We start from the raw sequence: 14,644 nt of genomic DNA on the forward strand, positions 1-14,644 counted from the left end.
TAGTAAAAAAATAAACTTAGAAGACTGTTCTATTTGTTGTAGATGGAAAGTGTAATCTAGCACTACTGGAAGGTATTGATGTTTCTTGTCGAAGTTATTTAACAGATCTGCATTTTTTTTTTTCCAGGTCGAAAATTTAAAAAGCTTAACAAAATGAAGGTTGTGAGGACATTAGATGTTGCACTTCAGCAGCCAGCCGTGCTTCAGGATGAAACCCAATCTCTAACGCAAAGGCTGTCCTTTTCTCCAAATCAAGAAATACCGTTTGTTCCCCCAATGATAAGTGTTTTACGAGGCATTGAGCCCGAAGTTGTCTATGCTGGTTATGACAATACAAAACCTGAAACACCAAGTTCCTTGCTGACCAGTCTAAATCATCTTTGTGAGAGGCAACTGCTTTGTGTAGTCAAGTGGTCAAAATTGCTACCAGGTAATAGCGGTTTTTGTTGTAGTGAATTCTTGTTAAGCAAATATGTCATAAGACAAGCAGTCAAAAGAGAAGATTGCTTGTTTATTGTCTGCATGTTACTTAATTCTTAAGAGATTGTTAAAGGATTAAGTTTCCACTTCATCAGATGATGTATGCACTAATGAAATGCATTTTAATGGGAAGCCTTTTGTAAATTGAAGTGTATTTATACTTATTCCAAAAAGAAACAACGGAAGTACAGAGTGTTCCTAATCTTGATCATTATAGCAGCCTTTCCATCCTAACTCCTCTGACTCTATTATTCATACTTCAGGTGTATATACTCTTTTCTTTTCTGCGTATTCTTCATTCTTACTCTTGTTGAAAAGAATTTTAAAAGAAACAGAGAAAAACTACAATACTAATAGCTAAGCAGCTCACAAATACTCTACGAATGAGAAGCAACCTAATTTCTGAGGAGCCAAGAATTACAAAAGAAAAGGTCATGATTATATATCTGCGTTCTCTGTATGGTAATAGAGACCTGGACCTGGAATTTATAAAAAAATCAGTATATTAAGTTGAAGGCCTAGAAATGTGGTTTCATTTGGACTCAGCTGACACTGCAGTCTTGCAGGAAAGTGTCAGACCTCTTAGTTGAACTGGGGTTGTTCAGTCTGAAGAGGCCCAGGGGATACCTTATAGCTCTCTACAACTGCTTGAAAGGATGTTGTAGTGAGGTGGGGCCAGCCTCTTCTCCCAGGTAACTAATGATAAGATGAGAGGAGTGGCCTTAAGTTGCACCAGGGGAGGTTCAGGTTGGCAGTTAGTAAAAATTTCTTCTCAGGAAGAGTGATGAGGTGTTGGAACAGGCTCCCCAAGGAAGTGTTGGAGGCACTGTCCCTGGAGGTGTTCAGGGAAGGGGCAGATGTGGCAAATGGATGGTGATAGGTTGATTTTTGGACTAGATGATCTTAGAGATCTCTTCCAACCTTTTTCATCTCATTAAGGCAGAAGAAAACAAACCTTTTTTTTATTGAGTCTAATTTTCTGTTGGCTTCATGAGCTGAACCAGTTCACTGAGGATAGGATGAATGCCTGAGCTTGCTTGAAGAAGGTAACAGGACCAGCTAATGAAGAACAGTTTTTGGTGACAGGAGGCTGTTAGATTGTCTCTTATACTTACTTGGAATCCTTAAAATTATCCAAGAGCAAAAGTTATAATGGGCAAACACAGAAGTGATGTTCTCTGGGTTTAAATGCATTAAAGGTGTTCATCGGTGGATGTTTACTGTGTTATTTAATTTCATTTCCAGGATTTCGGAATTTACATATTGATGACCAGATAACTCTCATCCAGTATTCTTGGATGAGTCTAATGGTTTTTGCAATGGGATGGAGATCATACAAACATGTCAGTGGTCAGATGTTGTATTTTGCACCGGATCTGATTCTGAATGAGTAAGTAGACACTACTGATGCAAAGTATGGATATTATTTTGAATTTCTTTGTGTTGATGGGAACGTGACTTCATTGAGACCAAGGTTTCATTCATTATTTGTTCTGTTTCAAAATTAACAGCGAAGTGCACTGATGACATAAATTCATTAACATTGGGAAGGATTGTGTGGGAATCCCAAATATTTTATTGATGTGGCCAAACAAAATAAGTTCAAATATTATTTTAATTATCTAAGAGAAAAGAATTAGAATTATGGTGTCAGAAGATTTACATGATTTCAAATGTGTAACATGGAAGTTCATATTCAATAAATGGAACTAAGTGGGATTTTCTTTGGTCGTTGTTGATTGGATGGATTTTTTTGTGAGATGGTGGGTGAAATTCTTTCATCTCCCATGTGTGCTAATTGGGCTGTACAAATTGAAACGCTTTGCAGGGATAGGACTCAGAGAGCATCAAATAGTATTGTGTCCCCTACTGTACTTGGGATGTATCTCAGGGTTATATTCAGAAATCCACAATAATGGCTTTAGGCAGAAATGGTATGTCTTGGTGTTTTACCCTGCGTGTGCTCCACTGCATGCCATATGAAGAAGACTTTAAGTACTTTCTTCCAGAGGAGTGCTGAGATTTATGAGCCCTGCTTATAATTCCTTGTAGATAGCTTCTTGTTTGCAGCTCAAGACCATTTACCCTGAGCAGGAGGTGGACTGACCACATGCAATTCTCTCGGCTGTAGAACATCTTATCAGATTAGTGTCAGAAAAATTATAAGCAAAGAGCTAACCATGTAGAGTAACTGTACACTAAATCATATCTGCCACTATTTAATGGGGGAAAAAAAGTTTTAACTTTTGGATCAGTGAAAAGTAACTGCTGAACACTAGCAGAAATGGCAGCCCTCCCTACCTCCTGCCCTGGTCATGCATGCCTAAGATTTTACTAAAGCAGCTATCTGGCTGCATGGTAAAACAGATAAGGAAATGATATATTTGAAAAATACACTAGGAAAAAACCTAACTTGCTAATTAAGCTGATCCCTGATCTGACTCACCATGCAGGCAGGAAGGCACTAATGCCAGAAGAGTAGGAGTGCACACCTAGAGGTGGGAAGAGATCATGGAAATTCCATCTACTGTGGCAACCCACACTTAGGTTGTTTCAAAATAACCGTGAAACCACAGTCCAAAGGTTGTTTTGCAGCCAATTTGTTATGTACTGAATTTGCCTGAAACTGAACTGTAATGATCTGTTAGAGTGACTTGCTCAGTAGCATCAATTTCAGACCAAGAGAGTGAGCAGTGTTAGGTTGACAATGGTTTCATGGACTTGTATTAAAACACTACCATGCTTTACTGTTACTTACACTTTGTGGTCTATGAAAATATATGAACAGCATTTAATGCACCTTGAAAGCTATCACTTATCTAAGATGCTGTTTATGAATAGGGACTATCAGAAAGGCCAGGCTGAATGGGGCTGTGAGCAACCAGGTCTAGCGGGAGGTGTCCCTGCCTGTAGCAGCAGGGGTTGGAACTGTATGATCTTAAAGGTCCCTTCCAACCCAAACCATTCTATGATTCTATAAAAGGAATAGAAAGAGAGAATTAAAGTGGATATGGAAATAAATTCAGCCAGATCTTGCAGATAAAAATTTCATGTTTGAGTCACTGAAGAGCTGGTACAAAATTTTGGATGTGGAACAAAACTGAAAATATTTCATTTAAGATTACAAAAACACTTTGAATAACATAAGAAAAAAACTCTCAATGCATTGAGAGAAGTATGTTATTAATGGAAAATACCTTCTATTTCTGCTTGCAACGCTAGCTGTAGTCAGTTTGGAATGCTAGTCTGAACTCAGAGTTACGATTACCATTTTAACAAGTGATAAATCTCCATTGTTCTCATGGGGAGCAAAATTTTGTCAGCTTGTAATTGTTGTACCTCAGGGTACAGCTTTGTAAAATAACTCCACATTTCTGCATCTTCCAGTGAATGTAGAATGAACTCAGTTTAGTTTACAAACTTTAAAATGCCATTGTTTTCATCATTTCTGTCAAAAACTGCCTTTCTAATAAATAAATGCAATAAAATGAATTCACTACACCAAAATCTCAAAGAGAAAAGTAAGATCAAAGTGCTGCAAAATAATAGTTTATTTGTTGTATTTCCTTGTGAAATGTCCTATTTACTGCTGCAGGAGTTCAGGTAAGGATGTATTAATGTCTACTTTTACTTAAAATACTTTTAAAATATGTATACATTTAATACTTTAACTGTTTCTGTAGAGCTACAAAATAATTCAGTTGCTCTTAGCAGAAGAATTTTGTACTTGCAACAGAGAATTTTGATGTACATTAAATAGAGACATCTTTGCAAAACCTATGAACAAGTTTCTGTAGACTTTGAGCCTCTTCAGTTTTATGCTTTGTTTTCAAAGAACATAACAATCTATCAACTTCTAAACAAAAGCACCTCATCGTAAATATTAGTTTATTATAAAATAATAAGAGAACTTTATTTTTGGTGTTTAGCATTCATATGTTATAGTCTACAAGTTCTTTTCTGTCCAGAAGTAACAGATTAAACATCCAAAATAATCGCTTATTACTTACAATTAAAAAAACTAATGTAAGTACAAAACAGTAATGAAATTGTTCATTTGTTTTTCTTAATTTCAGCACTGTGTTACTTACTCGGCTAACAAGGCACTGCCTTGAAACAATCAGTAATTAAACGGCTCCTCTTCTTTATTTTCATGTTTTTGTTTTTTATTTCTGTTTTTCCCTTTTCTGGGTGTAAGACAGAGGATGAAAGAATCATCGTTCTATTCACTGTGTCTCTCCATGTGGCAGCTCCCACAGGAGTTTGTCAGACTCCAAGTTAGTCAAGAGGAGTTTCTATGTATGAAAGCACTACTGCTTCTCAATACAAGTAAGCTCTTTTGTTTCTAACATATCATTGGTAAAATCTTTGTTTTAACCAATGTTGTTTAACTTGACAATTGCTGAGCTTTCTGGCTTAACAAATAGAAAACTTCTTCAGGAGGAAAGTGCTAGTACATCAAAACCTAAAAATATGTTTGTAATGTCTATAAGGAACAAATAATCTGTTTCATCATTCTCTTTATTTTGTATAAAGGCACTGGAGAAATGTTGAATCCCTTTTAAAGTATTGGAATAATGTATTATACATTTTCAAAACAACTGTGTGTATTTCTGTGAGGAAGAATGACTTCAAATGACACTGCACAGACAGAAATCTCCTACAGGCATTGGAAATATTTAAGTATATAAATATTTGATTGACTTTTAGGTTTGTTGGTGGAGGGATTGATTCTGGCCAAGAAGTTAAAGCATGCTTATTCAAAAGATTTGTGAAAGTGGACGTGGCAAGCATATTAACATTTATTCACATTTTCTACTTAAGCCAAGGTTTAGCACAACTGTAGATGAATGAACTTCTTTTAGTTGTTTACTTGAGTACAAAGTTCGTGATCACTTGAATTGTACGCATCTTTGTAAGAATACAGCATTGCATTGCATTGCATTGAACTGTAATTGGAAAATATGGTAGTTGATGGGATTCCTTTCTGAAGCCTTTTCTAAAATACTGAGAATGTCATCAGCTGATGCCTTAAACAGTCCACAAACAGAAAGTTTTAAAATTTTACTGTTACCATTAGAAATAAAACTAAGCACCTCCTAGAACTAGAAGTGGAAGGATTTTGAAGTTCGGTTCTCTACACACTTACCGAGTGGGAGAAAAGGTGTGTGACTCCTGCATAACCTGTTTCTTGGCTATACAAAGGTTGTACCAAAGATAAGGAATTAAAATTTATTCACTCTTAGGCTGTTCTTGCCTGCTGTTTGCATAAGCTCATGCTTTCAAAAATCCGTCATCAGCAGAATATAGGCAGTAAAAATTAAGTGTAGCTCGCAGGAATATAAAAATTACTAACATAATAGCAAAATAGCATATACTCTGCTAATGGAATAAAAATAATACAGCAAATAATCCCTCTGCAGTATAACTGCAGTTGCTTTCTTGGAACTACATCAGAGTTTTGAATGTATTCCCATTTTAAATGTTTTCCATCTTCTTTTTGCCACATTTTGAAATCCCTCATCTATGTAAATGCTGGAGGGAAGTCTTTCATGTCAGTTAGGTTTAGATACATTTGTGATATTCTAACTCTACATACCAGTAAGATCAAATAAAATAGTAATAATAAAAAAATGCTGCAGTGGTCCACTCCCTCTCAATTATGGGTGCATCAGTTTAATAGTAATGACTAAGACACCGTTCTTTATCAACTGCACTTACCTTATAAACTCACTTTTAAGATCATGTGCTTATATGTATGTCAGAAATTAGTTTAATAATATGAAAATATTTTTGCCTATATTCATGAGTTTTGCTCACTGACATGAGCAATCAATGTCAAGTTGGGTCATTTCCTCTCTTGGACAGTCTCCTATGCAATAAGAAAATTCTGCTTCAGAGCAGAGATTTGAACTTTGTAAGCTCCCTCTGGGCTCAAGATAAAGAAAATTCTTGATTTTAATGCTTGCCTCTAATATCTTTATCTGCGTTACCTTCTCTTCCTATATCTATATCTATACCTTTATCTATATCTGTATCTGTATCTATATCTATCTATATATCAATTTAGAGGTTCAACTGAACTCAGTCATGGCCAGATAGTAGCCATGGCATGATACCAGACTGAAGGTATATGACATACCTAGCATGTGATTTATTTAATTATGTGAGCTATTGCTAACAAGACTCTTTTGGAGTCCATACAGAAAAATAAGCGTTTCTACACTGTAATTCATGTCTTTCTAAAGCTGCTTTTACAACGGTGAATGTGTCACATGCCCTATTCTCACCTGATTTTTTCCTCTGAAAATATAGGGAGCTGTGGTATCTAGATAAGATGGAATTGCCTATGTTGTGAAGTGTCCTTCCTCTTATATGTACTGTCAGAAGATGAATGTTAAATTTGACATTACAGTGTGAAATGTCATTGGAAAAAGAAAAAAGGAAAGGGAAAAAGAATTTTTCTTTCGAAAACAGTATTTCTGAAACTAGATTCTATTTTAATATATGATTATTTTAACAAAGAAAGGATTTAAATTTGAGTGCCAGTTGGGGATATTTTTTCAAGTTTCATTTTTTAAAATTTTAGTTTCATAGTGTCTTCAGCAACATAAGTTATAGGACTTATTTATTACATGCTGTACTGTCATGGAAAATAGCGATCAGAACACATTGGTGTTTCCTTAGAATGCTGCCAGAACTTAGAATCAGTGCTCAGACATGATCTTACCACTAGGGGTCAGTAACAGGTTCAGTTATTGGTGTTCTCTGTATGCCTTCATTTTGGTCCTAACAGCAGACCATTAAGAGAAGAGCGAGTTGAGCCATTTGCTTCCCTTTGCTAATTGTCTAAAAAATATTCACATTTAAGACTCTGAGAGTACATCTGTTCTTCTGAATAAAAGAGGTCCAAACAGGAAGCCCAAGCCTTGGATGCCTGGATGTCTACATCATTTAAAAACTGTTACTTCATTCCATGATGCCATTTCAAAGCACTCAAGCTAGATCTAGGATAAATATGCTCTAAGGAGGACAGGCTCTCAGCAATGTGAGATAAGCCAACCCATGACATATGTCCTTAAGGACAGGAGTGGTTCTTTTGGCCATCTTCTTTCAGCACATAGCCTTAAACTTCATCTATACCTATTTCTAGACATCAGGGGTTAACAATTGACTGTTGCTGGTATATCCTTTGACCTTGTTGTATGACTGTTTGTGGAGAAACTGATTAACAGGAAGAAGTACCTGGCAGATAATAACGAATTGCACTGCACAGTGTGAAATATAATGTTCCCTTACCTAAATCTCTCGTTTTCATATATTGCAACACAAATGTTGCTTTCTTTTCAGTTCCTTTGGAAGGTCTAAGAAGTCAAAGCCAATTTGATGAGATGAGAACGAGTTACATTAGAGAACTGGTGAAGGCCATTGGTTTGCGCCAGAAAGGTGTGGTGGCTAACTCCCAGCGCTTCTATCAGCTTACAAAACTGATGGATTCCATGCATGATGTAAGTTTACTTGTTAACTTGTGTTGTTACTGTTGTTGTTGTTTTAAGTCAGAAGTAATTAGAATTTCTTAAAGGTAATTTTATGAAGAGTAGTTAGTTAACATTTTGAAACTAAAAAAAAATGTAAGTATACCTCTCCTTTAATGTGTGAATAGATAGCTGTATATTTGCTAATCAAAACCTTGTGTATGAAAGATTTAAATATTTGAGAATAGGCATTTGAATGCTACCTCTGCATTATTTCTGTATCCAGCACAGTTAAGATTGTTGGTAGGGCTTCATGTGTCTGTATCTGCGTGTACATGTTCATAAAAATATTTACATAATACAAAGAATAGGGAACTTAAAAGAAAGCTAAGATTGATTTTGCTTCCTTAATCCAACTATTTTTACACATATATTGTATACTGTCCATATTCTGGAATTAATTAATATTGGAGATCTCTAATAGTGATTTAGAAATTCATAAGTGTTTTAAAATATATATCTGAATACTTTCCACATCCCTGAAAATCCAGCATGCATCCTATGGGCTTAGCATCCATTAAAACTGAGGAAGGACATTCTGTAATTACCCATGTGAATAATGTTTTGTAATGGCTTCAGTATCTCTGCAAGAGCGGCAAGAAACAGAGATACAAGGCCATACCTCTGCTTGAACAAGGACTGGTGGAATGGCACTAAGATACTTTAAGAAAAGTGATTTTGAATTAATGGTCGTAGGGAGTTCAGGGAAGGATGAGGTCTTTGTATTCTTTTGCACTTAGGAAATGTGCATTTTATTTTATTTTATCTTTTTTTTGTGAATAAATTCATTTTTTTCACATAAAAGCTTTCCTTGTCACTAATTCCTCCTTCTGATGGAGGAAAAAGCTGAAGATCCCATTTATGAAGGTTGAGAGAGGTAACAATATTGATAATTATGTGATTCACCAGGTAGTCTGTAATCCTTTGATCCACTGCACAGACCTCTCTATCAACTTCTGCTACCCACAGAAATCACATTGACCATTTAACTGTCACATCTTCTCAGACACCATCAAAACATGAATGGGACAAGGATGAAAATCAAAGAATCAGAGAATTACAGGAGTTGGAAGGGACCTCTAGAGATCAGCAAGTCCAACCCCTCTGCTACAGCAGGTTCCCTACAGTAGGTTGCACAGGTAGACATCCAGCCTGGTGTGAATATCTCCAAAGGAGATACCACAACCTCTCTGGGCATCCTGTTCCAATGCTCTGTCACCCACACTGTAAAGAAGTTCTGTAAAGAAGTTCTTCTGCACATTTGTGTGGAATTTCCTGTGTCTCAGTTTTTGGCCATTGCTCTTTGTCCTATCATTGCACAACACTGAAAAGTATTTATTAACACGGATCAGATCCCCTCTCAGTCTTCTCTAGGCTGAACAGACCCATGTCCCTCAGCCTTTCCTCATATGGGAGATGCCCCAGGCCCTGTATCATCTTTGTCACCCTTATTAGAAAACAGAATGTTCTGAAGGGAGGATATTGAGATTAGCTACAAATTATACTGGTAGTTGAACTCATCATCATTTGGGAATGTCAGTGCTAAACTCTTCTCTAGAATTCAGTCAGCCAGCTTTTACTTGCAAAAACAGTTCCTGGCCAGTGTCCTACTCATGCTGGGCAGGTGCTTAAGGAATCTGTCATCTGATGTTTGCATGTGTCTTGCTTGAAATAAAAAACCTTCCTGCCTTACTTGGAATAAGAATTTTCTGTTTGGATCTCACAACATCCAGTGAAGAATTGAGTACTGAGTTATTTCTTCATTTCAAATTTAACATAGTAAAATAGCCTCAGTGGAAGCAAGTGAGTGAGGCTTGCAGCAGAATATCCAGTAAAATGATGGCTGGGATAGTGTTTGGTCTGTAGAGTGTCTGAGTGCAAGTCCCTCTTCCAGCTCAGGCTGAGAGAAATAGGTCATACAAGAAAGGCACGTGGGTAGAGCCCAGGATAACATTAAGAGTAGGATTCTGGACAACATAAAGGTCATAGGTCTTTAAGAAAAACAGTTAAAAAATTGGAACTTCCTAGTGAAGGTAGGTGAAAGGGTACATATGTGTAGCAGTTGCTTTCTAGGAACAGGGGCCTGTGAAATTGAACATTATCAGCATATCCAGATATGATCATAGTCAGAGCTATGGGAAACCTCAAAATAGAAAATGCAGTCCTTGGGGCAATGTTTGAATATCATCTAGTAAACAAGGCATTGAGACTTCTGTTGAATGTGAGCATAAAATGAAAGCTTGAATAATTTTTAGTAACTCCATTGTTCATGGTGCATGTAATAAGTGAGTTCTCATGCTAGTGAGTCAGCCTTTTGTAGGACATGTCATTTAGCTATATTTTATGATTTTTGCCTTGGGATTATATTTTAATAAGGAATAGCAAGTTATCCCCATTATTGGTTCAAGGAATAACATTCAGATGTAGTAATGATGTCAGCTGATGGATGTGTGAGCTAAGTGATTGACAGCATGTTTATCTGGCTGCACTGCTGTTAGACTTACTTGTTATGTTTGTATTTTATTAAATCCAGCTAGTGAAACAGCTCCATCTCTTCTGTCTGAACACATTTCTCCAGTCCCGTGCACTGAGCGTTGAATTCCCTGAGATGATGTCAGAGGTGATTGCTGCACAGCTGCCCAAGATTCTGGCAGGGATGGTGAAACCTCTTCTCTTTCACAAGAAGTGAAATGTCTTTTCTCTTATCGTAGAGATGATTTCTGGGTCGGTTTTTGTTTGTTTATTTTGGTCAAGATTTTGCAATGTCAGGACTTCAGTGTATTTGTCATACCCTGCCTACTGCTTTATACTTGTAACATACACAAGCCATTTAAGCTTGATGTACATATTGTGAGTTCCTGATTCCTTAACTGCAAAAATCACAACAGTCGTAAGAAGTGTTTTGTAAACTTGGGTAGATTGCTTTTTAGATATGCGTAAGAATGGCAATGAATAGAGTTTTCAGATTTCTAAGAACAGTTATCTTATACATTTTTCTTACATATTACACACTTTCAAATTTCTGATATGACATGGTGTAAACCTTTTAATACACTGTGTGCATGGGTACACGTGGGCATGTGCATGGTCCTAAACATTTTGAGGGAATTAAAATGTATATTGCCCACACTTTCTCACGGATCTTTGACTTTTTATTTACTAATCTCCTTCACAGAAATATCCTTTCAAAGTCAGCTGTTAAGTTTAAGTAGATATCACTGCAGTACCTTCATGGGTAACTGAAGTGCTCTCTGCAAAATATGTAAATATGGATTCATGTTCTTCTCTGTGCTCATGCTGTATTGAAGTTCTGATATCAGTGTGCTTCTTTCTGCATCATTCAGTGCAGTTCTCCTTCAAAAATCAGAAAGCAGAAGAAGATTTCAGTATATGTTATACCAGAAGTAGGATGTATGTTAACCCATACAGCTTCAGTTTGTGTTATTTTCCTTCAAACTTTGGCACTTAGTAAAGCTAAAAAACATTGTTGTAATCTTAAATTTATCAACTTAAAAGTTATGTATTTCAGAAGTTTTAAATAGAAATGTTTTTCCTGACTACCACTCTCAATAATCTTGATGGTTTGAATTCCAGTGCTGAATACCCAACCAGCCACTACCATCAAATTTTAGAGAGGTTAGAAACAAAAAGAAGTGGAAAATATGACCACAAACAGTTTGATAAACATAACATTCATCTTAATACCATTTAGTGAAGCTACATATTTTTTACTTTAAAGGCATGCTGTTATACTTGGAGTAACTGTATGAGGAGTTGGGCTAAACAAGCATTGTACATTCAAGAAGAATGTCATGCTTTTCATGGAAATGAAATGTTTGACTAAAAAATGATAGTGTGATGGTTGTTGTTCCTTTGGTATGGACATGAAGCTACTCATCTTTGAGGCAGTAAACTGCTGATATATTCAGACAAACAGGAATGGATAAAGCCCAAGAAGAATTTGGATTATTAAAATCTGATAAATTTTTACCAGTCACTAGAAATGATACCCAGCTTCTCTAGCACTAATCAACGTAGGAAACTGCAAGTCTTGAATAACTGCTGACCATACGCTATTGCTTTTCCCCATTAGACACTGGATGCATCCATTGTGGTAGCATTCTACTTATGGTTTGTAACATGGGATGTATGGACTTGTCTTTGTCAGGTAAGCTAAGGCCCATCAAGAGGAAGCTGTGTAACAGTTAGGAATAAAAGCATCCTACATAGTACAAAACCCACTGGAGTTGTGGCAAAGAACTGACCCAAGGTAAAATGCTCTAAGCAGACTTTTGTGTTTGTTCACTAGGTTCATAACTTTTAACTGCCCCAAAACAAGCTATTTCTTACTTATTCAATACAGTCTGACTTTCATCTGTGATCCTTAAAGCAATTGTGTTTTAATAAATAACACAAGATTCCGTTTCTACATACCAAAGTTTTGTTTTCTTTACTTTTCTTTGTATTTACGTTAAGTTATACAGTTGTCTATTTCAACCATTCATCTTTTGTGTAACAAAAATATTTTCATGCATTCCCTGGGGGTTTAAGCATTGCCATATGATTTACCAACGACATACCTAGACTTTCTATGTTGCTGTTTAGTTTAAACGGTTATCAGAAACTTCCCACACTAAAAGTGGTTCCACAACACAGAATCACAGAATGCTGGGGTCTGGAAGGGACCTCTGGAGATCATCCACCCCAAGCCCCTGCTAAGGCAGGTTCCCTACAGGAGGATGCACAAGGAAGCTTCCTGGCAGGTTTTGAACATCTTCAGAGGAGACTCCACAACCTCATTGGGCAGCCTGTTCCAGTGCTCTGTCATCCTCACAGTGAGAATATTCTTTCTCATGTTCAGATAGAAATTCCTGTGTTCCAGTTTGTGCCCGGTGCCCCTTGTTCTGTCACTGGGAACCACCAAAAAGAGCCTGGCCCTATGCCCTCTCAGTCTTCTCCAGGCTGAACAGTCCCACATCTCTCAGACTTTCCTCATAAGGAAGATGCTTCTCCAGATCCCAAACCGTGTTTGTAATCCTCCCTTGGACTCTTTCCAGAAATTCCTTGTCTTTCTTGAACTGGAGAGCCCAGCACTGGACACAGTACTCCAGATGTGGCCTCACCAGGGCAGAGTAGAGGGGGAGGATCACCTCCCTCGACCTGCTGGCCATGCTCTTCGTAATGCACCCCAGGATACCCTTGGTCTTCTTGGCCACAAGGGCACACTGCTGGCTCATGGAACACCCTGACACTGAAAACAGAAAATGGAGCAGGCATTATGTGTGCTTTAGGAATGCTCTAGATAAATCAACGTCTGCCTTTGCTCAAGCCCTAAAATTTGGTCCAAGTGTCTGCTGTGTCACTGTCCCATAAATAGAGCAGATTAGTTTGAAATGCTCTACGTTTGTCTCAAAGGCATAATCCAAAAAGGAAGAATAGATGTCTTTTGGGAATAGTTTACAAAGGTTACCACGTTGTCAAATGGTATTTCTTGAAGATCTCTAACTCACAGAAAAAAATCCCGGAGTTTCATGGTCATGCCAAATTATCCACTGCATAACACAGGGCAAGTTTGGCTAAATGTGATTGCTATTTAATTTGAAAACCTTATGTTCATTACTTAATTGTCTGAAGTTGGACAAATGTATTTTAATTTGAGATCTTTCAGCTTTGAACAGAGTTTATAAAGAGCCAGTAGTCTCCATTCCAATGTCATCATTTGCTGCAGATTACACAGATGCCGTTAACAGTAATCAGGACACCAGATTGGTTCCTTCCCCATGGAAATCTCATCTACTGTGACTTTTCAGCACTGCACTTTTGTCCTGAGAGTCACCTGCAAAGCTTTTTTCTTTGAGGTGTTGAGGTGTTTTTTTTTTTTTTTTTCTTTTTTTACAGATGGAGAAGCTTTTTCATTGTATTGCGATGTATTTCATTGCTTTAATATTTCTTTAAAAATTAAGGTGTTTTTTTTTTTTTTTACCTGATATTTACAAGTAGATGCAAATAAAGCAACTTATACTGCTTCTCTCTGCATTGAAGTCATAGGAAGGCTGGATCTACTTACGTTGCATTTTGCATTCTAGAAGGAAGATGTTTCGGCAGACAGGCTGTTTTGTTCTCTGGCACCTTGTCTAGGTGACACCATTAGTTATTTATCTTATACTAAATAATGCCATCTATGCCTAAAACCCTCATACTCTACATGTTTTTGACATTTAGCATTGCCTTCTGCTGTTACTTAAGTGAAGCTAGCCAACAAAAGCATCAAGTCCACTGCTTTCTTTGCTTCCTACTGTTGTCAATCATCTTTGTAGAGGCATCACGTGCTCCAAATACTGTTGTTTCTAGGACTGTTCTTGAACATAGAGCTGCCTGGAGTGGCAGCCCTCTGCAGGACAGAGCCCAGGAGACCGTCAGCACTGCAAGTTCTCATCCCAGTCTGTTTCCCTGTTGTGCCTGCTGGGGCCAAAGAAATACAAAAAAGTCCAACACTTGTTGACAAGGATCTTATCTCGATCAATCTTTTTGTCAGCATTTATGGAAGGACAAATGTTGGTTTGTCCAGGATGGAGGCAAACAGAGCCTGAGAACCTTCCTACAGATTTCCTGTGTCTTTCAGTGCTCTG

At 37.2% G+C, this 14,644-nt stretch overlaps 1 protein-coding gene across 1 annotated transcript in view; it reads left to right on the top strand.

Annotated features, from left to right (window-relative positions):
* PGR (progesterone receptor) overlaps positions 1-12,453 on the top strand; it is a 37,986-nt gene extending 25,533 nt beyond the window's left edge. The window contains exons 4-8 of the mRNA NM_205262.2: positions 128-430; positions 1,726-1,870; positions 4,679-4,809; positions 7,831-7,988; positions 10,549-12,453. Coding sequence (NP_990593.1) covers positions 128-430; positions 1,726-1,870; positions 4,679-4,809; positions 7,831-7,988; positions 10,549-10,704 — 893 coding nt within the window. The 3' untranslated portion in view covers positions 10,705-12,453. The remainder of the gene's footprint in view (positions 1-127; positions 431-1,725; positions 1,871-4,678; positions 4,810-7,830; positions 7,989-10,548) is intronic.
* The last annotated feature ends 2,191 nt before the right edge of the window (positions 12,454-14,644 follow it).

The sequence above is a fragment of the Gallus gallus genome, chromosome 1 (genome assembly GCF_016699485.2).
Source record: "Gallus gallus isolate bGalGal1 chromosome 1, bGalGal1.mat.broiler.GRCg7b, whole genome shotgun sequence".
Lineage (NCBI taxonomy): Eukaryota > Metazoa > Chordata > Aves > Galliformes > Phasianidae > Gallus > Gallus gallus.